Source organism: Bufo gargarizans, chromosome 6 (genome assembly GCF_014858855.1).
Source record: "Bufo gargarizans isolate SCDJY-AF-19 chromosome 6, ASM1485885v1, whole genome shotgun sequence".
In the NCBI taxonomy this organism is placed as follows: domain Eukaryota; kingdom Metazoa; phylum Chordata; class Amphibia; order Anura; family Bufonidae; genus Bufo; species Bufo gargarizans.
Window position 1 is genome coordinate 251,776,782 of NC_058085.1, and position 26,619 is coordinate 251,803,400.

At 44.7% G+C, this 26,619-nt stretch overlaps 1 protein-coding gene across 2 annotated transcripts; it reads right to left on the bottom strand.

Moving 5' to 3' along the window:
• Positions 1-9,649: 9,649 nt before the first annotated feature.
• On the bottom strand, positions 9,650-21,132 carry LOC122940065 (zinc finger protein 3-like). Of its 2 annotated transcripts, none has more exons than XM_044296392.1 (7): positions 20,985-21,132; positions 17,615-17,747; positions 14,471-14,650; positions 14,260-14,383; positions 13,545-13,642; positions 12,510-12,621; positions 9,650-11,785 (listed from the first exon to the last, which is right to left on the bottom strand). In XM_044296392.1, the coding sequence occupies exons 1-7, from the start codon at positions 21,014-21,016 to the stop codon at positions 10,764-10,766; spliced, it is 1,701 nt and encodes a 566-aa protein (XP_044152327.1). In that variant the 5' UTR covers positions 21,017-21,132; the 3' UTR covers positions 9,650-10,763. The 2 variants fall into 2 exon arrangements, with proteins under 2 accessions (XP_044152327.1, XP_044152328.1); XM_044296393.1 differs by having other exon boundaries at positions 17,615-17,742; positions 20,985-21,048.
• Positions 21,133-26,619: the final 5,487 nt, after the last annotated feature.

The window sequence follows — 26,619 nt, forward strand, 5'->3', positions numbered from 1 at the left end:
CCGAACACCACTGACATGTTGTTTTACCACAAATCAACATTGTTTTTAAATTGACTGCCGCTGGTTGTTTCCCTTTACCCATGTGAGGAGACATTCCATCCAGGAGAGGAAACCTAAGACGATACAAAGATTCACACCCACACCACACCTCAGTTCACGTTTCCTGTATTCCTTATAGGATGTCCTGAGCAAGCTCTTGCTCCCTGGAGGATTTTTTTTTGCTTAAGGGTTCACTCCTAGGAGCTGGGAAAGATTTTGCTATACTAACTATAAGGGGACATACCATCTATCTAAACTTGATTTTTACTCCACTCTCCATTCCAGCCCCCCACATTTTTGGGTGGGAGCTGCTGTGGCATACCATGTGTCCCCAATCTAGTCCATCCTAGGTTGTGTTTCCCAGACAGCTGGGACCACAATTGCCAGCCTCCAAGATGGCCACTGCTAGTCTTAAGGGCTTCCAGCTGAGGATACAGAACTATTGCTGAAAGAAGTCAGATTAACTATGCAATTACAAGATGTGAAACAACCCTATTGCTGACCAGATGATACAGGGTACCAATGTGCTGTGCCAGGGTTTATCCAAGCTTCAGGGGGCACAGACATAAGCAGCGATGCATGTTCCAGCCTCTAAGGCGTTCACTGTCGCCCCAGTGGTATCCTTACTCCAGTAAGCGCTGTACTAGAATACTGATTCTAAAGCTTGATAGACCCCCTGAACTTCAGGTGCCCTATTTTGCTAGGAAAACAGCAAAATCCTTAAAAAAAAAAAAAAAGAAAGTATATTAGAATTTTTTTTTTTTAGGGCATTTGGGGCATAAAGAAAAACCAAAACATTTAGATCAGGGGTGTTGCTAGGTTAAAACATTCGGGGCCTGGCCCCTGATGTTTTGTCCCAGGCCCCGAATGTCCTGCCTGCTCTATACAACTATATTGCCATCCTCAGGACAGCAATACAATTCAATCTAATACACTGGAAGATCTGAAGGACCTGTGGTGACATCACAGGTTATGTGACTAGCAAAACAGGCAGTGGTTGAGAACTACCAGCAATGATGTCACCATCATGTGACCAGTGCAGGAGAGGATGGCAGTGAAGAGGAGAAGACCTGGGGGGAAGAAGCTGTGGTGAGATCTACTACATGAGGAGAAGTAAGTGAAAGGAGAGGCAGAACAATGCTTGGAGTTGTGGTTATTTAACTGGGACTGTATGTTAGGGCTGAAGGGAGGGATGTTATTTACATGGAATTGTGTGTTGGAGGTGGCTTGGGAGCGGGTCATGTTATTTACATGGGACAGTATGTTGAAGGTGGCTGGTGGGGGGGGAATGATGTTATTTACATGGGACTGAATGTTGAGGGGGTGATGTTTACATGAGATTGCATGTTGGAGGCGGCTGGGGAGGAGGTGATGTTATTTACATGGAACTGTATATTGGAGGGGGCTGGAGAGATGGTGTGATGTTATTTACATGGGACTCTATGGCAGAGAGAGGGAAATAGTGTTATTTACATGGGACTGTATATTGGAGGGGCTGAAGGGAGGGGAGTGATGTTATTTACATAGAACTGTATTTTGGAGGGGGCAGGAGAGATGGTGTGATGTTATTTACATGGGCCTGTATGGTGGCAGAGGAATATAATTACAGGGGGCACTGCAGCGGGCAGTATAAATACTGGGGGCACTGTAGGGGTATTATAAATCCAGGGGACATTAGGCATTCTTATTACTACTGGGGCCTCTAGATCACCATGGCTAAATCAACAAGCTTCTTAAGCTGGAATGTCAGAGGGATTAAAGAGGCTAATAAAAGAACGGTCATAATGGAAACTTTGAAACTTTACCAGCCCCTGATATGCTGCTTGCAGGAGACACATTTAACGTCGGATCAGACCCAGGTACTTAAACCTCAATGGGCGAATCATTGCTTTCATGTCACTTATTCCACCTATGCGAGGGGGGTTAGCATACTCATCCATAGGAGTGTAGCTTTTCAATATATATCTGATAAGATAGACGATAAAGGGTGCTATGTCTGTATATATGGCACAATTCTCAATACACCTTGTGCTATAGTCAGGGTCTATATACCACCACCATACTCACCATTGACCATTAAGAAAGTGCTGTCATTTCTTGCGGACATACCCACTGTTCCAACTATAATTATGGGGGATTTTAATAATGTGATTAGCCCGGCATTGGCCAAAATGGGTACATTCACCCATTTGACTGTCAGAGGAGACTACCTCATTTGGCAGGCTCCTGACTGAAGCATACCTGTTAGATTATTAGAGGCTGAGGAATCCATACACAAAACAATACTCATGTTACTCCAGTACCTACGAACCGTTATCCAGAATAGATCTAATTCTAGGGAACGCTGAAATGGGCCGCCTCATTGAGGAAATACAGGGTGGGCCATTTATATGGATACACCTTAATAAAATGGGAATGGTTGGTGATATTAACTTCCTGTTTGTGGCACATTAGTATATGTGAGGGGGAAAACTTTTCAAGATGGGTGGTGACCATGGCGGCCATTTATAAAATGTGTTTAATGTGCTGCCCATTGTGTTGGATTGTCAATGCAACCCTCTTCTCCCACTCTTCACACTCTGATAGCAACACCGCAGGAGAAATGCTAGCACAGGCTTCCAGTATCCGTAGTTTCAGGTGCTGCACATCTCGCATCTTCACAGCATATTTTATAAGTGGTCAGAAACATGTAAATAACTCATGAAAGAATAAAGTTACGTTAAAACCAAGCACACCATAGTTTTTCTTGTGAAATTCCCAATAAGTTTGATGTGTCACATGACCCTCTTCCTATTGAAAAAACAAAAGTTGGATTCAAAATGGCTGACTTCAAAATGGCTGCCATGGTCACCACCCATCTTGGAAATTTTCCCCCCCTCACATATACTAATGTGCAACAAACAGGAAGTTAATATCACCATTTTATTAAGGTGTATCCATATAAATGGCCCACCCTGTACAATACTTACCCAGACGACTCTCTGATCACTCCCCAGTTTTAGCAACGGTTAATTTTTGTTCCCCAACATTGGTTAGAGGTAAATTATGGAAATTCTATCGGCACTGGCTCTCTATTCTACCTGACCTGTCGGGAGTGGGAGAAAGGCTGAGGGAGTTTTTCCATTATAATCTACCTACAGCATCTAGGTTAGTAGTGTCGGATACCATGAAGGCATACTTGAGAGGACTGCTCATAGCAGAAGTTAACGCAAAACGTAATGAACCTAGAGCAACCATACAGAAACTAGGCATGGTGTAAACTGTACCTGTCGGTGGCGGGAAGAGCGAATCTTATTAAAATGGTGTTGATGCCCCAGCTACTCTATATTTTACATAATTCCCCGGTCTGGCTGTCAAAGTCCAAATTTGATCAAATGAATGCTACTTTTAGGGAGCTCATATGGCGAAAGGGGCAACCGAGAATTAATCTTGAAACGTTGCAGTATCCTAAAACGGAAGGGGGCCTTGCAGTACCAAACCCCTGGGTATACTTCCTGGCTGCACAATGCCAACATTTTAAAGGGTGGTTAGAACCGGAGTCGAGTGAGGTGACATGTCAGCTGTTTACTCATTGCTTGTCGTCTAGTGACCTTATGTTGATACTGGAGACTAAAGGTGCTGGGAAAGGTGGTCCGATAGGGGATTTGGGATACTTGATGCAGTCCGCGTGGAACAGGGTTAAACATCTGAGAGGTGTTGTCGGCAATCCGGAATACACTCCACTGTGGGACAATCCCGTGCTACCGGAGTTCCTCTCTTTATCTGATTTTGGGGCATGTAAAAGGAAGGGTATTCTGAGGTTGGGCCACCTTCTGGAAGATAAAAACTTTGCCAGATTGCAGGAGGTATATGAATTGCCTAGAACCCACTTCTATAAGTACCTCCAGGTGAGACACGCATACAACTCCACGTTTAGGGATCCGACTGTGGTGGCAGGGAGAGATGCCGCATTGCACCAGATTCTGTCCAGGGGGGCGAAGAGAGGTATGATCTCCTGTATATACAAGCTGTTGCTCGACAAGTTTTTACTGTTACATCCGCTGGCGGCTAGGGGTAAATGGGAAAAAGATGTTGGCGAGCTAACAGATGACCAATGGTCTGACATACTGGAGGCGATACCTCTCTCTTCCTTGAGTGAAGGGTGTAAACTCTCGCAGCTTTTCATTGTCCACAGGGTCTACAAGACACAATTTTATTGTTTGTTTCGCATAGGTTTTAGACCTACGGCTGAATGTCCAAGGTGCTCTATAGAATCTGCAGATTTGTTGCATATGATGTGGACATGCGAGAGGTTAGGGAGCTACTGGGAGATGGTAACTCGGACTATACAGGACGTTTACAAGGTACGGATACCGCCTGACCCTAGAGTGTGTGTGTTGGGTTATGTCTCTGAACTGGCCACTAGTCAGGTACATAAAATAGCAATAGGTAGAGTGTTATATGTTGCTAGAAAGTTAATCGCCTTGCATTGGATACAGACAGCGCCGCCCACCTTAGGCGAATTCCTAAGTACAGTTGACATGATGTTAAATTATGAGCGAGTGGTGTACCAGAAGCGTGGCTGCCCAGCAAAGTTTGAAAAACTATGGGAACCTTGGCTGTCGTTTCGACGTCTGAATAGAAATGTTTAGCAGTATGCCGTTGTAATTTCCATGCTAAAGTGGGGTGGGAGGGGAAGGGTAGGGGGGATGGGTTGAAATTTGAGTGCTACTTACTGTTTGGTAACCTGACTGCTGTCAGCCTTATGAGAAATATGTCTCTGTGTCATCTTTGCTTGTGATTTGTACAACAGTGTATTTACATTGTAAATGCTCAATAAAAAAGATCTGATTTAAAAAAAAAAAAAAAAAAAAGTCTTTATCACCTACTGACTCCAATTAGGATAATGGAATCAACACCTTTGACCCAATGCTGGGTATAATTACCAGATGTGGATTCAGTTACATATTTATTTCCAGAATTTTTGTACAATCACTCAGAATTGAGAAAGCTCGTTGGAAGAACGAGTGAAACGTTTTCAAGAAATCTACAGTACGTCCAGTTGCCTTGATTTATTCTTTACAGATATATACCATGACCTGGATAAATGAGAACCTTCACAGACACAGGGAAGGATAGTTTGGAGGCAGAATCGTATAGGCCTATATCCTTGCTACAGGTAGATGTTAAAGGATAACTGTCACATTTAGACCCTAATTTCAATTTTCATATATGTAGTTACGAATAACATGATATTCCAGAATCAGTTACTATTAGACTGACTTACCCCATATTTAACCAGCTCACCTCCCCTAGCTTAAACCCCCTTAATGACCAAACCACTTTTTACAATTCTGCACTTCACTACTTTCACGGTTTATTGCTCGATCATACAACTTACCACCCAAATCAATTTTACCTCCTTTTCTTCTCACTAATAGAGCTTTGATTTGGTGGTATTTCATTGCTGCTGACATTTTAACTTTTTTTTTTTTTTATGTAAATGTTAACCCTTTCACGTCTGCAATCTGTATATATACGTGATAGCTGCACATACCCCGTGCAGCTACCACGTATATATACGTTCTGGCAGCTCTTTAATCCAAGCGCTGCAAAGCTTGGATTAAAGCTTCTGCCCCTGCCCTGTATGCTGTCACGGACAGCTTACAGTGCAGTAATGCCGGCAAGGGACCAATCAGAGTGGCCCCATGCCGGCAATCAATCCGATTGGTTAGTCTGTGCAGACTAACCAATCGGATCGCGGCAGCGTTAAAATGCCGGTTTCAGGCTCTGATCTGCGCTCTGCAGATCAGAGCCTGAAATCGGTAAGGTGTCCTCGTGCCCCCCCGATCCTCCAAGCCTTTGGTGCCCGCCTTTGGTGCCCCTCTGTGCCCCGCTGACCTGTGCCACGCCGATCTGTGCCTCCTGCGCAGCTGCGCTGATCTCCTTCCTGCCCTGATGCGGTCCGCCCCCTCCCCGCCCCCTGCATTAATTTCCTGTATTGTATTGTTCCGATACCCAATGCTGTACGACTGATTTCTCAATCCAATAAAGAGATTTTTGAAAAAATAAAATAAAGGTGAAATATATTGACTCAAATATATGACTATCATGAAGTACAATGTGTCACGAGAAAACAATCTCAGAATGGCGTGGATAAGTAAAAGTGTTCCAAAGCTATTACCACATAAAGTGACGCATGTCAGATTTGTAAATTTTGACCTGGACACTGGGGCATCAATGACCCTTGGTCATGAAAGGGTTAAAAATAAAAAAGACGACATTTTTTACTTTCTGTTGTAAAATTTTTCTTCTTTCCAAAATGGGGTCACATGTGGGGTATTTATACTGCCCTGGCATTTTAGGGGCCCTAAAGCGTGAGAAGAAGTCTGGAATATAAATGTCTAAAAAAATGTACGCATTTGGTGTTCAGTACTGAAGCCGCTCTCTAATGATGGGGCAACCTTTCCAGCGCGTGCAGCAGATTTACAAATAGTTACCTCCTTTAAGTACCTAGGCATCCAAATTTCGAACAACGTGCAGGAGTATGAGAAACTTAACTTGACACTGTTGATACATAGGTTTAGACAAAAAGTCCAGGCTTGGAATCGCTTGCCCCTTACTATTATTGGGCGTACTAATCTGCTTAAAATTATTTTCATGCCCCAACTTCTATATATGCTACATAATACCCCAACCTGGATTCCCCTCCGCTTTTTCTATACCGTGAATGCGATATTCAGAGACCTAATTTGGAAAAAGGGAATACCGTGTATAAAGCCAGCTACTTTGTGTAGACCTAAAACTCAAGGAGGATTGAATGTCCCAGACGCATGGATTTATTATTTGGCGGCCCAGCTGCAGCATATCAGGGCCTGGGGAGTGGATGATGGCCTCAATACAGCAGGCAGGATTGTAAAATACTTTTAACGACAAAAACCTGTTGTCAGCCATAGAGGACGGTACATTCCTTGAAATAGGGAAGCATGTCGGCTTTCTCAGCACTATACATATGGTGTGGTGGAAGGCTAAAACGGTTGTAGGGCTCATTAGGTATACTCAATTCACTCCCCTTTGGCCCAACCATATGTATAAAGAATTGAATAAAATAGAAAATGCCCGGGTGTGGGAACGATTTGGGCTTAATCGTATACATCAACTTTTCGAGAATGACTCCCTTAAGGAGTTTGCACAGCTACAAAAAGAATATTCTCTGCCCAAAAATCAGTTCTATCTGTATTTGCAACTCCGACACGCAATACAGACACAGGAGCAGCATGAAAAGATCGCACCGGCCAATAAGCATTCAATCCCGGATCTTACTAGCTCACAAGGGGGTAGCAGTGGAGATATTTCTCTACATTCTAAGGTTTTGCTAGAGATGCAACTCAAAAAATACCCTTTAACGTTATATGATAAATGGAAGGAGGATATACCCGAACTGACCGTAGAACAATGGGAAGTGGTGCTGGAGGAGTTTACGGTAGTGGCTGTGAGTGAGGCTCATAGAGTGTCCCAGCTGTTTCTACTGCATAGGGTCTATAGAACTCTGGTTTTACTGAAAAAAATGGGATACATACAGGGAAGATAATTGCCCAAGATTTGGTACTATTTGTATCTGTTTTTTTTTTATTTTTAATGCCATTAATAAATATTATCTGATTTAAAAAAAATATAACATAACTTTATTCTAGTGGTAACTACAATGATGATAATACCACATTTCTATATATTTTTATTATTTTGTCTTTTTTTCTGCAGCCTGTCAGCTCTGCAAATGCCTACCCCCCTCTTCCAGACTGAACAGGAGAGGTGGTGGCTGCTTTAGCTGCTTATATTCCTTGTTTGAAGGCTGACATTCCAAGCTTTCAAACAATACCAGAATGACAGCAATATGTTCAGTACAGGGCAAGATATCACTGATAGAAATCAGGAAGCAGTGAATGCAGCTAAAAGAAAAGTTAAAGACATATTCCCACAGCCAGAGCAGATCTTGGACAGTGGTTAAGAAATGGTAGTCATGTTTAAGGGACCCTAAGAATGTGTTCAGTGTGCTGGAACTTTAATAAGCTTGGTCCTTGTATGCTGTAAATAATCCATAGCCTTTGTTAGAGTTTGTTCACAGTTTGACTGCTGGACAGCAGTGCGTGTTTTGTGTATTTATTGGTTTAAAATCTGGGTGGTGACAGCAAGTTGTATACCTGGCATGTGTGGACTGTGTTGGGGATGTGATTTATGCTCAAGTGGAGGGTGAGTGCAAGACTAAGTGGAAATAGATAAACACCTTGAAGTGGTGACCATACAGAATACCATGCTATTTTATTTTGATTTGGAAGACATGAGCCAAGAACAACACATTCTATAACATTGAAAATATTAACATTAAATAAAACAAGGTTCACCAAACACTTCCAATATATTAGGACAAAAATCACACATTGTGCGAGGAAAGAAATATAATTCTGGAGAAAATCACAGCAGCTCAGAACATTACAAGGGAGGTCCTTCTTGGAGAAGGATAAGAGAAAACAATGTGAAACCTTCATTCCAATACAGGAATGACATTTTTCACTTTCTGTTGTAAAATTTTTCTTCTTTCCAAAATGGGGTCACATGTGGGGTATTTATACTGCCCTGGCATTTTAGGGGCCCTAAAGTCTGGAATATAAATGTCAAAAAATTTTACGCGTTTGGATTCCGTGAGGGGTATGGTGGGTTCATGTGAGATTTAATTTTTTGTCACAAGTTAGTGGAATATGAGACTTTGTAAGAAAAAAAACAAAACAAAAAAAACAAAAAACACACTAACTATATAGAAAAGGTATTTTCTATATAGTTCTGGCAATGTGCAGATCCGCAAAATGCGGAAAGCACATTGCCGGTGTCCGTGCTTTGCAGATCCGCGGTGTCCGTGTTTTGCGGATCTGCAAGACACATACGGACGTCTGAATGGAGCCTTACAGGGGGGTGATCAGGGGTTAAGTGACAGGGGGGGTGTAGTGTAGTGCTACTTATTACAGAGCTGCCTGTGTCCTCTGGTGGTCGATCCAAGCAAAAGGGACCACCAGAGGACCAGGTAAATCAGACGCTGTTAACAAAACAGCGTCTAATATACCTTTCAAGGGTTAAAAAAAAAAAAATCGCATCTACAGCCTGCCAGCGAATGATCGCCGCTGGCAGGCTGTAGATCAACTGGTTTACCTTCCGATCCTGTGAACGCGCGCTCCTGTGTGCGCGCATTCACAGGAAATCTCGCCTCTCGCGAGATGACGCGCCGATGCGTCCACGAGGAATAACCTGGCCACCCGCAGGACACATTCCTGCGTTAGGCGGGCGGAAGGTGGTTAATAAGATTCAGCCCTTCGCAACCAGTCTGCATAAAACTGCAATTTCACTATTCAGTTAAGATGGCCGCCACTGCCCTCACCCCGAGGCTAATCCCGCCTGCCCTCACTAGCCAGTAACAATAGCCCCCCAAAAGTGTCAGTAACCAGAGCCCTTCCCCTAAAGGGTTAATCTCCTGCAGCACAGGGGTCCTCTTACCACATGTTGCTTTCATTTATACACTGAGCAGACGGCAGATCTCCCTTCCCTGGTCTGCGCTGGTTCGGCTCTACTTCTCCAGCTCTGCTGAGTGAGGGAGCGTCTGCCAAGCGCAGGGACAGGGAGAAGTGCACACAGCCCAGGCACTGTTATCAGCTGCTGGGGAGGACCTGGCTTTAATCATTTACTTACAGTCCCTGCTTCTGCGACCTCCTCCTTCTATAGACGGACCATGCCTACCACCCCTTTTTTAAGCACAGGTAAAAGTAGGCAGTACAGGGAACAAAAATGCAGAATTAGGGGTAATTGAATACACAGTGAAAAGTGTATTCGCGGTATTCTATAACATTGAAAATATTAACATTAAATAAAACAAGGTTCACCAAACACTTCCAATATATTAGGACAAAAATCACACATTGTGTGAGAAAAGAAATATCATCCTGGAGAAAATCACAGCAGCTCAGAACATTACAAGGGAGGTCCTTCTTGGAGAAGCATAAGAGAAAACAATGTGAAACCTTCATTCCAATACAGGAATTTCTTTTTGTTCTGTGGATGGATTACAAATGTGAATAGTTTCTACTACATGAAAATTCAATGGTTAACTTAGTATTGGGTACAGTTGCTCTCAGTCACCTATCCCTTCAAACTATAACTCTAAAGAACAAGAAAGTATTCAAGACCCATAGAAGTACAAAGAGGTATCTCCCAAGGAAGAGAATCATCTCACTTAGCACCACCTCTTGGAAGTGACTCCCTACGAGTCAAAATCGGAATTTTCAACAAGCCTTGGGATTTGACAAGGGAATGTAGCCAAGATACCCATGATTTGGATATATTTCCTTGTCAAATCCCAAGGCTTGTTGGAAAGTCCGATTTTGATTTCATAGGGAGCCATTTCCAAGAGGTGGCACTGTTGAGATGGGTCTCTTCCTTGGGAGATACCTCTGTGCATATTTGTTTCCCATGGAGCATTGCCAATAAGTTTCCATACCACGGGGTACTTCCAGTAAGTTTCCATAAATGACTGGTCTCTTTAGCATCCTGCCCAAGACCCATTGAAGGGAACTAGTGAATACAATTTTAAAGGTGGCCACTGCTCCAACAAGGCTTGCTTCTGTTTTCACTCTGTGGTTTCCACATAAAGATAAATTTGGGGTATAGTAATTCAAGTCAAAGTCAGGAATATGAATGAGTGACTAATTTGTATGAAGAATCTGATGCCTTATAAAATTTGATCTGTATTTAAAACATCTCCCACATTCGGAACAGGAAAATGGCTTCTCCCCTGTGTGAAGTCTCCCATGCTCAATGAGACCAGATTTATGAGCAAAACTTTTCCCACATTCCAAACAAGGAAATGGCCTCTCCCCTGTATGAATTTTCCAGTGCTTAGCAAGATTTGATTTCTTAGTAAAACTTTTCCCACACTCCAAACATGAATACGGTTTCTCCCCTGTGTGAATTCTCCGATGTTCGACAAGACCTGACTTCTGGGTGAAGGACTTCCCGCATTCCAGGCATGGAAATGGCCTCTCTCCAGTATGAATTCTTTGATGTTTAACAAGAACTGATTTCTTGGTGAAACATTTGCCACATTCTGAACATGAAAACGGCTTCTCCCCCGTATGAATTCTCTGATGTTTAATTAGATCTGATTTTTGAGTGAAGCATTTCCCACATTCGGAACACTTATAAGGCCTTTCATCCCTGTGAATTCTCTCATGTCTCTCAAGATTTGCTTTATGTGTAAACCATCTCCCACATGCTGAACACTGATACTGATTTACATTTGGGTGTGTTCTCTGATTATTAAGAAGATATGTATTTTGTGAAAAGCAATTAGCATATTCTGAACAAGAGTATTGTTTCCCTCCTGTGTAAAGTCTCTGATGCTCCACAACATAAGATTTCCAAGTAGAAGACTGGCTGCACTGAGCAAATGGGAACATATCCGGTCTCTGCAAAAATTGTTTCTCGCAGTCTGGAAATGTAAAGATTTTATTCCCACTATGGCCTGTGCCTTGTGTAATAATTTGTGATTGATCAGGAGAAAGATAGTCATGGTTAGATGGATCAGATGATGCATCTCTACTGTAATGGACTGCATGTGTATCTGGAGTCATGGGGTTTTGCACTGGAGAATCTTGTGCATCATCATTTTCTTCTTCACAATCTGGATATAAAAGATGTTCATCTGAGCTCTTGGTGTGGTCATTTTCTAGGAATAAAAAGGGATTTTATGTATACAGTTCAGAACAGAATATCAATGTTGCATTAAAACTATGCTTACTACCAAGCTACCCTAGTCTGGCACATGTTTCGAAGCTACTCTCTAATACTGCACTTTCTTTGGCACATTTCTTGGTTCAGGGTACATATATGCCTTAGTATGTCTTGTGTCAGTCTGTAAACAAAATACTGCCACCATGTGGTTGGATGAGCACATGACACACCAAGGCATACCAATAGAGGGGTATTTGACACATCATTTTCTACACTGTAGAGGACACTGCCGCTTGCACTCACCAGGTGGGGTTTGAGGGAAAACAATGTTGCTCCACCCACTCACCAGTTATATTCACAGTTAGTGCCCACATCTAAGCGCTGTACAGGAATGTGCAGAGTGATGTGGACGGTACCAAGCATGGGGAGGGAGGGGGAAGCTGTCTCATCCAAACTCACTCCACTGTGCTCTGTACTCAGCAGTGTAGAGAACTGCTTCCCCTACACTAACCTGCGCATATGGCAGAAATGCTTCTGCTTCACCAACCAGTGGCAGACTACCACTATCTACTATGTGTATATAGTATGGCAAACAGCAAATGCCTAAATTCCTTAGATAGATTAAATGTCACAGATTTAGGGATAGCCCACTTTTGACTGTTGTAGTTACTGAACAAGGTCAACCTGAGACTCTTCTGTACTTAGTGGTTAATACTCACCTGGACTTATATCTGTAGGAATTTCCTCCTCCTTACACAAATGATCACCCATCTCATCCATATTCCCTTCTTCTGCAATGACTTCAACTTTAAAATCAATCACATCTTCACCCTGATTCACCATGTGGAACAAATAATGTAATCAGAAAAACGCTGAGCAGAAACGTTTTAAGAAACTGAAAATGATTTGTTACATAAACTGGAGTCCTGCATCTGGAAGGTTACCAACAAAACCAATGCGTAACCATAGGTGGGAACAGTACTATGCACCACTAGTATTCATGGTAGGTCCATCTACTCCCATCAGGTGTGCGCTGCAATATAGGTAACCACATCACAATTACACAGTAGCATCCTACAAGCTCTAAAAGCATTTTTACTGCTAGAAAGGAGCTTTCTATTCTAATCACTGCCCTTAGGACCCATTCAAAAGGTGGAATTCACAGTTGGAATTCTGGTGTGCAGACCATTTCAAAATTTAGTCAGTGGCCACAAGGTATTTGCTTCCAACTGGAGGCAGCACTGGAGTTCGAGGTATAAAGCTGCAACCACGCCACACGGTGTGCGGACAAACACCACTTGAAGCCGTGGTGTGTGTTCGCTCACGGTTTAGCTCAATTCAGTGAAGCTAAGCCACAAACAGGTCTGCAGCATCCAATGTGAAAACTGCAGCGGAAACCACAGGATATACGTGGCAAATTTTATCCACCGAGGGAATAGACCATAGGGGAACCCCTGGAATTAGCCCTAATGTCGTCAAAAAAAGTGGGATCCAAGGTTCCTGCCTGTATTGCACTAACTTATGAAGATTTGAATGATGTTTCAATGTTCTCAAACAAGTCACACTTGTAGGTTCCTTAACGCCAATTATTTGAACAAAATGTACTGGACAAATGTAGAAAAACTCCTTTGACAATTCTGCACATCTCCTCCATGCAGGGTTATTGAATCAAACCAAAGGGGTGCACACAGCTTTTCTAAAGACCACATAGAGTAGATAGATCTACTTTGGTGTTTCATGTCAGTTTAATCCACCTGATGATCCTGTGGGCCATTGTGATTTTCTCTGGCACAATCCTGGGAAGACAGACGACTTGGACTTCTTTCTAGTGGAATTCTCGTTCTGAATCCATCTGTAGGAAATACACACAGTGACTGAATACATTATGTACTCTTGCAAGGGTGAAATCTGTGGAAAATCTGCACCAAAAACTGCAGGTAACACATGCAGATTTTCTATTTTGAAACCTGAACCCATGTGCAGGTAGCCTAATGGTCAGGGCAGGCAGCACCAAGGTCAACACGAAAGTCAAGGAGATGTCAGGTCAAACGGCTCAGGGTCAAGTCCAGTAAACAGACAGAGGTTGAGCACGGGAAGTCAGAATGAAATATAGCGCACCTTCACAGGGACTAGCAAGCTAGAATGCCTACTGCTCAGACAACCTCCCATAAGTTTGGATGTGTGTGCACTGGACCTTTGAAAGTCAGAGGAAGCACATGTGCCCTAGGGGCAGACTGATGCACTGCAGACAAGAGAAGTAGGCTGCAAGCCAGTGTGGAATGAATGGAGCAGTAATATCAAGGCACCCATGCCTCTGGCAAGGAACAGGGAAAAACTGATGAGCAAGGACTGCCAGAATGGGGTAAGTGTTCTGGAAGTTGTACCCCCCCCAGGAGCAGGAAGGGCACAGACTGCTGGCATCACGACTTCGTTCACTCTATGGCCTTTACAATCAAAGTTTTCTATTACCTGTTATCGAGAGGGGCTGGTGATTCTCTATCATGGCGTCATTGTACAGATCTTTGTGTCCTTCTAAATACTCCCACTCCTCCATGGAGAAATGGACAGTGACATCCTGACATCTTATAGGAACCTGACACACACAACAATACAGTCATCATCCAGATATATCATCCCTTATTATACTGAATAATATCCCAGCATTCCCAGCAGAGCTTACCTCTCCGGTCAGCAGCTCAAGGATCTTCTTGGTGAGTTCTAGGATCTTTTGCTCATTTTTATTCCTACATATTAGTGAGTGAAGTGGAGGTATGTTCATGGGACTCGGAGACATTGACAGTAGGGGACAGCTGCTCGTGTTCATACACTGACCAGAAGTCTTCTTCACTACTGTACAATCCTATGATGCAAAAAAAGAAGGACAAATATGACTATATACATTTCCAGAAACTTTCAACCCTCCAGCCACTTCCCTAGTATAATAAGCGAGAGATTTAATTTGGCTTTTCCATGTGGAATCCTTGGAAATAAGTAGTACGCTACCTTATTCTGCAGATTTTTTCTGAAGTACAGACAAAAGGTGTTAATAGAATATTAACGATGCATGTAAACAGGGCTACCAAAGCCACATTCACATGAACTGAATGCAGATTTCAATTGGTTCTTACTGGATTTAAAGACAGAATGCATGCTGTGTGAACATAAAACCCCCCACAATAGATGCAAATATTATATATAGACTAAGCCCTCATTCTGATATGATAAAATCTGAGACTCTCAGCCAATATAGTTTGAGCAAAACATATCTGTGCCCGCCTACCAGCACCATGCTGGTCTCAGTCAGGCAGGACCTACTCTAAACCTATATCTATGTCATTGGTCATCTATATTCAGGAGAGCAGACCCTGCACATATAGTGGGCTGTTCCTAGTTACCTCTATGTGCATCAAGAAACCAATGAGAGGAGGAGCCCGCACAGCTATATGCACCACCTAATCAAGGTCATCTGTGGAATAGGTGGGGCAAAAGTGCACAAGAATGCTACTCCCAAGGTGGTATAATAGGAGCGCATTAGACTTGAAGGTGCCACTCCTTCAAGTATATACTACAAACAAAAAAGAACACTCTCCTGAATGTAGATGCCCAATGGCATAGAGATAGGTTTAGAGTAGGTACTGTAAGACTGAGACCACCTTGGAGCTGGTAGGCGGGCACAGGTGTGTTTTGATCAAAATATATTGGCTGAGAGTCTCAGATTTTATAATATCAGAATGAGAGCTTAGTCTATATGTTGTATTTGCATCTACTGTGTTTTCATTGATTTTTCTTTTTTAAATGTAGCCATGTACATACATATTTATCACATTGTACAGGATGTCTTATCTTTTGCAGTGATCTTCTCAGTGTGTACATAGCAATACAATTCCACCAATCTCTGAAAACTTAGTTCCAGAATCCTCTACCACTTTTCAAAATTTCTCTCTCTACTTTACTCATCTGTCCCCCTGCAAATGACAATTCTCTGTCTTTTACTCAATGCTTTCTAGACAAAAACAGGGTACAGCATTCTAGGCAAAAGAGAAAACATGGGATGTTGTCCCCTTAACTAAGTGGTCCCTTGTTAGGCTACTTTCACACTAGCGTTTGAGCGGATCCGTTCTGAACGGATCTGCTCATATTAATGCAGACGGTGGCTCCGTTCAGAACGGATCCGTCTGCATTATATTATCAAAAAATGTCTAAGTGTGAAATTAGCCTGAACGGATCAGTCCAGACTTTTACATTGAAAGTCAATGGGGGACGGATCCTTTTGAATATTGAGCCATAGTGTGTCATCTTCAAACGGATCCGTCCCCATTGACTTACATTGTAAGTCTGGACAGATCCGCACGCCTCCGCACGGCCAGGCGGACACCCGAACGCTGCAAGCAGCGTTCAGGTGTCCGCCTGCTGAGCGGAGCGGAGGCTGAACGCCGCCAGACTGATGCATTCTGAGCGGATCCGCGTCCACTCAGAATGCATTGGAGCTGGACGGAAGCGTTCGGGTCCGCTTGTGAGCCCCTTCAAACGGAGCTCACAAACGGACAGCCGAACGCTAGTGTGAAAGTAGCCTTACAGACAACAGTTGTGGACCCTCTGTGCCAAGCAACTTGTGTGGATGGCTGCTGACCCACAGGGATCAGAGACACCACAGTAAAGCACCTTGCGGTCAGGCAAAACTCATAGTCAGGATACAGGAAGAGGTCAGGGCACGCAGAGTTCATGTGAATCCGTGAAACAATTCAGAAGTCAATATCTGTAAAGAATAAATCAAGGCAACTGGACGTACTGTAGATTTCTTGAAAATGAGTTTTCAAGAAATCTACAGTATGTCCAGTTGCCTTGATTTATTCCTTACAGATAATAACCATGACCTGGATAAATGAGAACCTTCACAGACAATTCAGAGGTCAAGGCTGGTGGCAAAGGATGAGTAAAGTGAACAGGCAGAGGTAGGTATACAGGTAGACAAACAGGTTATAGCTCTTTTGCAAGGTCTAGCAAAAGCTGGGCGAAACTGTTGATCAGGCAAGAAGTGGAACCAAGAGCCCAACATATATAGGAAAGCTGATGAGCCCATTAGTCACAGAGCAATCAGGGGACTTAACCATAGCAAAGTGAAATACACTGAATACTAGTCCTAGTTCACACATTGGCAGCCGACACATGTGCGTATGGGACAGCAGCGGCATGAACTGCCATTGTAACATGCCTTGAAATTCCTTGGAACCCTCTTATTCTTTCTGGTCCTGCCATATTGGATGGTCAATCACATAAATGGGTGAATTGTGTAATTGCCACTGTACCCTTTAAAATGTGCTTACCTTTACAGAAACTGTCTTGACAAGTTTCTCAAAATTTGGCACCACTGAACTACGTCCCCCCACAAGATATCTCTGGCCTGTGCCCAGGGACCCCCTAACACCTGGAACTTTACAGGTTTACTGATACAATAAGTTGTTTATCCTATGTCTCTCTCTTTTCATGCTAGGACAGTGTTCCTCAACACCAGTCTTCAGGACCCACCTACCTGTCATGTTTTTAGGATTTCCTTAGTATTGAGCAAGTGATCTAATTGGTGTCAATACATCAGCACTTACCACGGGTATTCATCCTGAGGGACGTTCTCAAATCATGAGCAGCAGGTGGGCCCCGAGGACTGGAGTTGAGGAACACTATACTAGGATATATGGCTTTCACTCTCTAGAAGCACCTGTGGTCCAACCTTACGCCACAGCACACGTGATCCAATTCACGTGAATATACTTTAAACTAAATTAAAAAAACACAGTCAGATCATGTGACAATTTCTGGAATCCCTCACCTCTCCAGTCAGCAGGTAGATGATCTCCAGTGTGAGGTTTAGTACTCTATCAGTCAGCTCATTGCCATTCTCCTGCATCTCCAGAGGATCAGTCAATGAGGGGATCATTGTCTTCGGCAATGAGGATTCTGCACTGCAGGAACAAGGATGGAAAACGCAAGCAATACTATTAGTAGCTGTAGATTCTCACTACGCTTGGATTTTAAAATAACTGAAATATATACAAAGTACAGAGTAAGCTCAAAGAGCCTTCTAAAAAATGTTAGTTGTGAGAATTTGTCAGAAAGTTGCAATCTTTTGAGGGCAAAAGCAAACTACTTCAGGGTGTAATGTTTTGGTCAAGACGGTAAAAATTTTCTTAAAGGGGTTGTCTGGGTGGTAAAAAAGTTGTCTAAAAAAGGTGAGAATGGCTCAATGAAATAAAAGAATTCACACTGACTTCACTGCTGCTCCAGTTCAGACGCTCCCCGGGTCCCTCTCAGCCTCAGCTGAGACCTGCACCGGCCACTGATCGGCTGAGTGGTCACATTTCGAGAGGGACCAGGAACTAGACGCCTGTGATTTCTTCTATTTTCCCCATTACGTATTTAAAGAAAATTGCCAACTAGACAACTCTTAAAGGGGTTCTGCACTTTCAATTAACTGATGATCTATCCTCTGGATAGATCATCAGCTTCTGATCGGCCGGGGTCCGACACCCGGGACCCCCGCCGATCAGCTGTTTGAGAAGGCAGCGGCGCTCCAGGAGCGCCGCGGCCTTCTCACTGTTTACCGCCGGGCCGCCCGCCCACTGACGTCACGACTTGTATCAACTAGAGTGGGCGCGGCTCAGCTCTGTTCACTTGAATGGAGCTTAGCCGCGCCCACTGTAGTTGATACAAGTCGTGACGTCAGTGGGCGGGCGGCCCGGCGGTAAACAGTGAGAAGGCAGCGGCACTCCTGGAGCGCCGCTGCCTTCTCAAACAGCTGATCGGCGGGGGTCCCGGGTGTCAGACCCCCGCCGATCAGAAGCTGATGATCTATCCAGAGGATAGATCATCAGTTAATTGAAAGTGCAGAACCCCTTTAACTCTCTCCATGGTTTCCTGGTAGCAGCAGTAACCGGTCTCTTACATATATCTATGAATTTAACAAGCAATTTTACTTTTTACATCCAGGAGATGAAAAAAGGGGAAAAAATGAACGTTCATGAACGTTGTTTGTTTCAGTGTCCGTTCTGTTTTTTTGCGGATAGGATGCAGACCCATTCATTTCAATGGGTCCACAAAAAATGCATCAGTATGTCTGTTTCGTAGCCCCGCAAAACAAATAGAACATGTCCTATTCTTGTCCGTTTTAGGCATTGTTACAATGGATCCGCAAAAAAAAAAACAGATGGCATATGGATGTAATCAGTTTTTTTTGCGTATCCGCAATTTGCGGGCCGCAAAACACATACGGTCGTGTGCATGTATCCTTAGACTGCAGAATGACTGGCTGCAGCAGGCACCTGCCATATACCAGCACTTCACCGCTGCAACCAATCACTATCTTCAGAATGACTGGCTGCAGCAGGCACCTGCCATTTACTGCTTCAATTTGTGAACAAGCAGCAGGAAGACCAGATCAGCAACACAGAGGACTGTATAACTTCATTTTTTATATTTGATTTTTAATTTTCTTGGACAACTCCTTTAAGGTCAGAGCTCACCAAGCAAAAGTCTGTTTGGTCATGGCCGTCTACTGACTGGTGTGGTTGAAGGATGCCCACTGGTTAAAACATTATACGTGTCTCTGACAAGTCAGACATTTCATAGAACTGCACTTTGACCCCTTGGTGCACCGCATGTCATACATGTGCTTAAAGGGGTTCTGCACTTTCATTTAACCGACGATCTATCCTCTGGATAGATCATCAGTTAAATGAAAGTGCGGGGAGATTGCATGGGCATAGAAGCTGTGTGGCGCACCCAGTGAAATGATGTTAGAAACCTCTGATTCTTTGGAGCTGAGGACAAATGATAGGATGTCTGCGTGTTGATAACTAGTAGTGCCGCCTCCCCGGAGGAGCAATATCTGTCCGATTGTTGCTCTTTTTACCTGAGGAGCTCATTTTGGAGTCCTGATTATATTCCTTTCCATGGACCCTAGCAAAAACTGACTGTTATTGCTATAGTCTGGTAGGGGAGGGAGGGGGATTAGTAGGAGCTGGGGTGTTAGACTTTACTATTATTTGATGGTCAATTAAGTTTGTCATAATTCAAAAATTATACTTTAATGTGTTTAAATTGATCTTGACATTGTAAATATAACGTGCATTTTGTTTGCTTAGGCTACTTTCACACTGGCGTTTTGGCTTTCCATTTGTGAGATCCGTTCAGGGCTCCCACAAGCGGTCCAAAACGGATCAGTTTGCATTCTGAATGGAAAAGGATCCGCTCAGAATGCATCAGTATGTCTCCGATCAGTCTCCATTCCGCTTTGGAGGCGGACACCAAAACACAGCATGCAGCGTTTTGGTGTCCGTCTGACGAAACTGAGCCAAACGGATCCGTCCTGACTCACAATGTGAGTCAATAGGGACGGATCCGTTTTCACTGACACAATCTGGCACAATAGAAAACGGATCCGTCCTCCTTTGACTTTCAATGGTGTTCAGGACGGATCCATCTTGGCTATGTTAAAGATAATACAAACGGATCCGTTCTGAACTAATGCATACGGATGTATTAACTGAACGGATCCGTCCATGACAGATCCGCACAAAACGCGAGTGTGAAAGTAGCCTTACTTATGAGAGAAAAATCTATAAAAAGATATCGGATTTAAAAAAAAGGAACCTTCAATTCTGGTTTCATCCGATTGGTGCCCCACAACATGATCTTGTGGCACTGATGGGTCATCTGACATGAGGGTCAGCCTATTAGGACATAGGCATGGGCAAATGGTTTGGATTTCAGGGCAGCACTGACAGGCAATAATACTGTGTAAACTAATGCCAGTCACAGTGCCAATGCTATAACATAATGCCAGTCAGTGCTAATGCTATTGCATAACATAGCCAATGCTATAACATAGTGCCAGTCACTGTGCCAATGCTCTAACATGCCAGTCAGTGCTAATGCTATTGCATAACGCCAGTCACAGTGCCAATGCTATAACATAATGCCAGTCAGTGCTAATGCTATTGCATGACATAGTCAATGCTATAACATAGTGCCAGTCACTGTGCCAATGCTCTAACATAATGCCAGTCACAGTGCCCATCCCCTCCTGTAAAGGACATCCAGTGTCCTGTATCTATGGGCACAGCACAGGAGCCCTGGAGATGAGGTGCCGTGTATACTGCCCCAGGACACAATGACAGCACATAAGACTGACACTCACTAACCTGACATTTATTTCTTCACTGTGTACTGTCATGAATCCATCCCGGAAACAATCCTCCCTCTCCACAGCCACTTCCGGTCAGTACCTGTGACTTCCGCTGTGCGGACCTCAGACCGCAGCTGAGAGATTGTACACCGTTAGACATAACAGTGGCCCATTAACTCCTAGTAGAAGAGGAGCGGCGGCCATTTTGTTGTAGCCTTATACTGCAGGTGGAGGGTGTAGCGTAGAATATACATGCTGGCTGTATGAAGTTCATACCATGAAGTGAACCTTACTTGCCTCAGTAAGTCTGCTCTGCGGATTATTATGATTAGGGTTGGCCCATGGAAACTTGTACATACAGTAGTGTCTGATCGCGGGGGTCATCTAAGATAGGCGCTTGTGTTCCCCCATTTGATGGAGCAGTAGACATGCACGAGTCAGAGAAAGCCAAGCGCTAGTGCCATCTCCAGCACTCCCATAGAGTCAAAGGAGGGAGAATGATCAAACTGGTGTAAATTAAAGCTGTCTTAGTTGCCCATAGCAACCAATAAGAGTCCACCTTTAATTTTTCATGGCTCCTTTGGAAAATGAAAGGTGGAATCTGATTGGTTGCTATGGGCAACTAAAACAGTTTTCCTTTACACCAGTTTGATAAATCTCCCCCAATGTATCCCAGTCCAATGCTGCTCATAGGTCAGGTAGGTCGGAGGAGGAAAGTGACTGTGCCAGGAGATGTAAAAACCGTAAGGCCTCTTGCACACAAACATATTTTTCTTTCCCTGTCCATTCCGTTTTTTGTTTTTTTTTGCGGACTGTATACGGTACCATTCACTTTAATGGGTCTGCAAAAAAAAAAAAATGGAAGTTACTCCGTGTGCATCCCATTTCCATTCCGCCAAAAAATAAAACATGTCCTCTTATTGTCCGCATTACGGACAAGGATAGTACTGTTCTATGAAGGGCCAGCTGTTCCGTTCAGCAAAATACGGAATGCACACGGACGTCATCCGTATTTTTTGCGGACCGCAAAATACATACGGTCGTGTGCAAGAGCCCTAATGATGCTGGGGTTACATCATGTTGGAGGGTGCTGTCTGTATGAGTTTAGGGGTACATAGGTGTAATGTGTTTTGGAATGACATTGTAAGGGTTAAAATGCTGCATTCCGCTACTTGAGGGTAATTACTGTGGGGTGTATAACTAGACATTGGGCAGAGTGAGAGGCAGGGGTGCACCACCAATGAGGCCAGGTGAGGCGATTGCCTCAGGCAGCAAAGGGGTTAGGTTAGGAAATTGGCATGGGGGGGGGGGGGAGAGGTTGCATTTAAGTTTTCGCCTCAGGCAGCAGAAAGGCTAGGTGCACCCCAAAATGTAGCTTCGCTTGTGTTGGCAAAAATCCTTGCACCGGCCCTGAATGCACTCTGTGTATAATCCTGTATAATTTACTGCACTGTGTATAATCCTGTATAGTGCACTACACCCTGTGTATAATCCTGTATAGTGCACTACACCCTGTGTATAATCCTGTATAGTGCCCTGCACTCTGTGTATAAGGCCTCATGCACACGGCCGTGCCATTTTTTGCGGTCCGCAAAAAACGGAAGCCGCCCGTGTTGCCTTCCACAATTTGCAGAACGGAACGGGCGCCGGCAAAATAAATGCCTATTCTTGTCCGCAAAGCGCGGACACGAATAGGACATGTTATATTTTTTTAACGGGGCCACGGATGCGGACAGCACACGGAGTGCGGTCCGCATCTTTTGCGACTCCATCGAAGTGAATGGGTCTGCATCCGAGCCGCCAAAACGGTGGCTCAGATGCGGACCCAAACAACAGTCGTGTGCATGAGGCCTAATCCTGTATAATTGACTGCACTGTGTATAATCCTGTATGGTGCACTACACCCTGTGCATAATCCTATATAATTGACTGCACTGTGTATAATACTGTATGGTGCACTGCACGCTGTGTATAATCTTGTATAGTGCACTGCACCCTGTGTATAATCCTGTATGGTGCACTGCACCCTGTGTATAATCCTGTATGGTGCACTGCACCCTGTGTATAATCCTGTATGGTGCACTGCACCCTGTGTATAATCCTGTAGGGTGCACTACACCCTGTGCATAATCCTATATAATTGACTGCACTGTGTATAATACTGTATGGTGCACTGCACGCTGTGTATAATCCTGTATGGTGCACTGCACCCTGTGTATAATCCTGTATGGTGCACTGCACCCTGTGTATAATCCTGTATGGTGCACTGCACCCTGTGTATAATCCTGTATGGTGCACTGCACCCTGTGTATAATCCTGTAGGGTGCACTGCACGCTGTGTATAATCTTGTAGGGTGCACTGCACGCTGTGTATAATCTTGTATAGTGCACTGCACCCTGTGTATAATCCTGTAGGGTGCACTGCACCCTGTGTATAATCCTGTAGGGTGCACTGCACCCTGTGTATAATCTTGTAGGGTGCACTGCACGCTGTGTATAATCTTGTATAGTGCACTGCACCCTGTGTATAATCCTGTAGGGTGCACTGCACCCTGTGCATAATCTTGTAGGGTGCACTGCACGCTGTGTATAATCTTGTATAGTGCACTGCACCCTGTGTATAATCCTGTATGGTGCACTGCACCCTGTGTATAATCCTGTAGGGTGCACTGCACGCTGTGTATAATCTTTTATAGTGCACTGCACCCTGTGTATAATCCTGTAGGGTGCACTGCACCCTGTGTATAATCCTGTAGGGTGCACTGCACCCTGTGCATAATCCTGTACGGTGCGCTGCACCCTGTGCATAATCCTGTACGGTGCGCTGCACCCTGTGCATAATCCTGTACGGTGCGCTGCACCCTGTGCATAATCCTGTACGGTGCGCTGCACCCTGTGCATAATCCTGTACGGTGCGCTGCACCCTGTGCATAATCCTGTACGGTGCGCTGCACCCTGTGCATAATCCTGTACGGTGCACAGCACCCTGTGTATGATCCTGTACAGTGCACTGCACTCTGTGTATGATCCTGTACAGTGCACTGCACTCTGTGTATAATCCTTTATAGTGCACTGCACTGTATATAATCCTGTATGGTGCACTACACCCTGTGCAAAATCCTGTATAGTGCACTACATCCTGTGCATAATCCTGTATAGTGCACTGCACTCTGTGTATAATCCGATGATTTTCCTATTTCATGACGTAAAGTCATGATTTTATTAAAGACACAGAGGCGAGTATTGCTATTCTCCTTCTTTACTCTGACCAATAGCAGCAAAGAAAAAATTGAACGTGTGATCAGCCCCTCCCCATAGTCCCAGTATAACAGGCAACTCCGCCTGCCAATCCTCTTTCTTTGTAAACTGAGTCCGATAGTCCAAACTGAACCGGAACCAAGAGCCCCAGAACATCATGGGGAAAACCGACTTTCATCCGGAAACGAAACAGGAACCACTGGAATCAAACGCTGACGGATGCTCCTTGTCCTGTCCACATCAAACGATCGGCTGGAACAGAACTGCCAATCCTCCGAACCACGACGTGGACAAATGAAGACAGCACACCAGGCCGGTCTCAACCTGAAAGGTGAAAAAACAGAGAAATGATAGAAACAAATTGGTACATGGTATCCAAAATCAAGTGGTTGTGACAAACCTACTCAGGAAAAATTCATAGAGTTAAAAGCAATATGCGCATGATAAACAAATCAACATCGTTCATAGTAATAAATAGATACATAGGGAGGGGAAACATAGGGCGGGCAATACTCGCCTCCGTGTCTTTAATAAAATCATGACTTTACGTCATGAAATAGGAAAATCATCTGATTTTATTACAAGACCCGGAGGCTCGTATTGCAAGTTCAAAGTTTAAGACACGTTAGCAATGATCGCTGAAAAAACATTTGGACCTGGCCTAAAATAAAACTCTCTGAACGTGGACACTCTGGACTAATCCGCCAACTTTAAAATGTCCTCCAGCCTGGCGCCAGAAACCGCCAAAGAGGTAGCAGATGCCCCCCTAGCGGAATGCGCTGAAAAGAGCGAAGTGTCAACGCCCGCCAATTCCATAACCCATTTCATCTACCTCGCCAACGTGGGAGTCGTCACCGGAGCAAAAGGCCGAATAGTAGAGAGGAAAAGCTGCGGAAACTCCCTAGACCGATGAAGAGAGGTGCGAGCTTCATATTCCTTGAGGCAAGCCACGGGACAAAGTGAAGGCGAGTCCGGGAAAGCAGGGTATGAGACCGAACGAATGTGGGTCTTAGTCCTCCTAGAGATGTCAAAAGTGACACCTTCCGGGGTGTACGAGCAGGCATCATAATCCAAGGCCCGGACGTCAGACACCCGCTTGCAGGAAATCAGACAGTAAAGAGTGACAAGCTTCGCAGACAGCTGCCTTAGAGAGAGGTCTGAATTCTGCAGCCAAGAGGACAAAAATGAGAGGACACAAGACACATCCCAAGTGGCAGAGAACCTAGGCCTCGGAGGCCACGACATACGAGAGCCGCGCAAGAGACTGCAGACCAAAGTGTGTTGACCCGCAGGAGTGCCGTCAAATCCTTGATGAGACGCTGAGATGGCCGATCTGAACAGGCTGATCGTGCGATGGGCCTTGCCCTGGTCAAATAGCGAAGACATAAAATGCAAAATCTCCGTCACAGGTGCCGAAATGGGATCCAAGTCCCTAGCCAAGAACCAGCTAGCCAAACATCCCCAGGCTGATCTGTAAGATCTTCTGGTTCCTGGGGCCCATGCGTTCTCCAAAAGGACTCGAGCTGTCCCCGAAACTCCCGGGACCTCCCAGGGTCCCCTGAAATCTGACACGCCAACAGGCGCAGGGATCTGTCCAAGAGCAGAGGATGCGGTTGGTGATGCGGACCGCGGAGGAGAGTCTGAGATATCAGGAGCAGGCGCGGGACCTCTATCATCATCTCCAGAAGGTGGGGAAACCACGATTGGGAGCTCCAAAAAGGGACCAGAAGAACCAGATCCGCAACATGACGGCGGACTTGAATCAGGGTCCTGGGAATCAGCTGGAACAGAGGAAACGCATAGAGAAGACCCTTGGACCAATCCTGTAGAAATGCGTCCACCGCTTTGGCTTCCGGGTCCGGGCGCCAACTGTAAAACCGTGGCAGCTGCGTGTTCAGACGGGAGGCAAACAGGTCGATGCAGAAAGGTCCCCAAATCAACGTTAAGGAAAGGAAAACCGTTGGATCTAACTGCCAATCGCTGGAGTCCGAAAGATACCGAGAGCTCCAATCCGCGTGAATGTTGGGGACACGCGGAAGATACTCCGCCAAGACAATCAAATCCCTGGATAGGCAATAGTCCCAGAAGTCCTTCGCCAAACGCGATAATATGGTGGACCGGGTTCCTCCCATGCCGTTGATGTAACGCACCGCCGACACATTGTCCATGCGTAGTTGAATGCATGCTCTGGCCGTGTCCCTCGTGAAACTCTTGATTGCGAACGAGCCAGCCAACAACTCCAGCGCATTGATGTGGAATCCCGCTTCGGTCTCCGACCAGCCGCCACTGGTTGTGATCCCCTCGCAGTGTGCCCCCCAGCCCGACAGGCTGGCATCCGAATCTACCGTGAAATCCGGACAATGACCGAAAGTAGCCTTGCCGTTCCAGGCCTG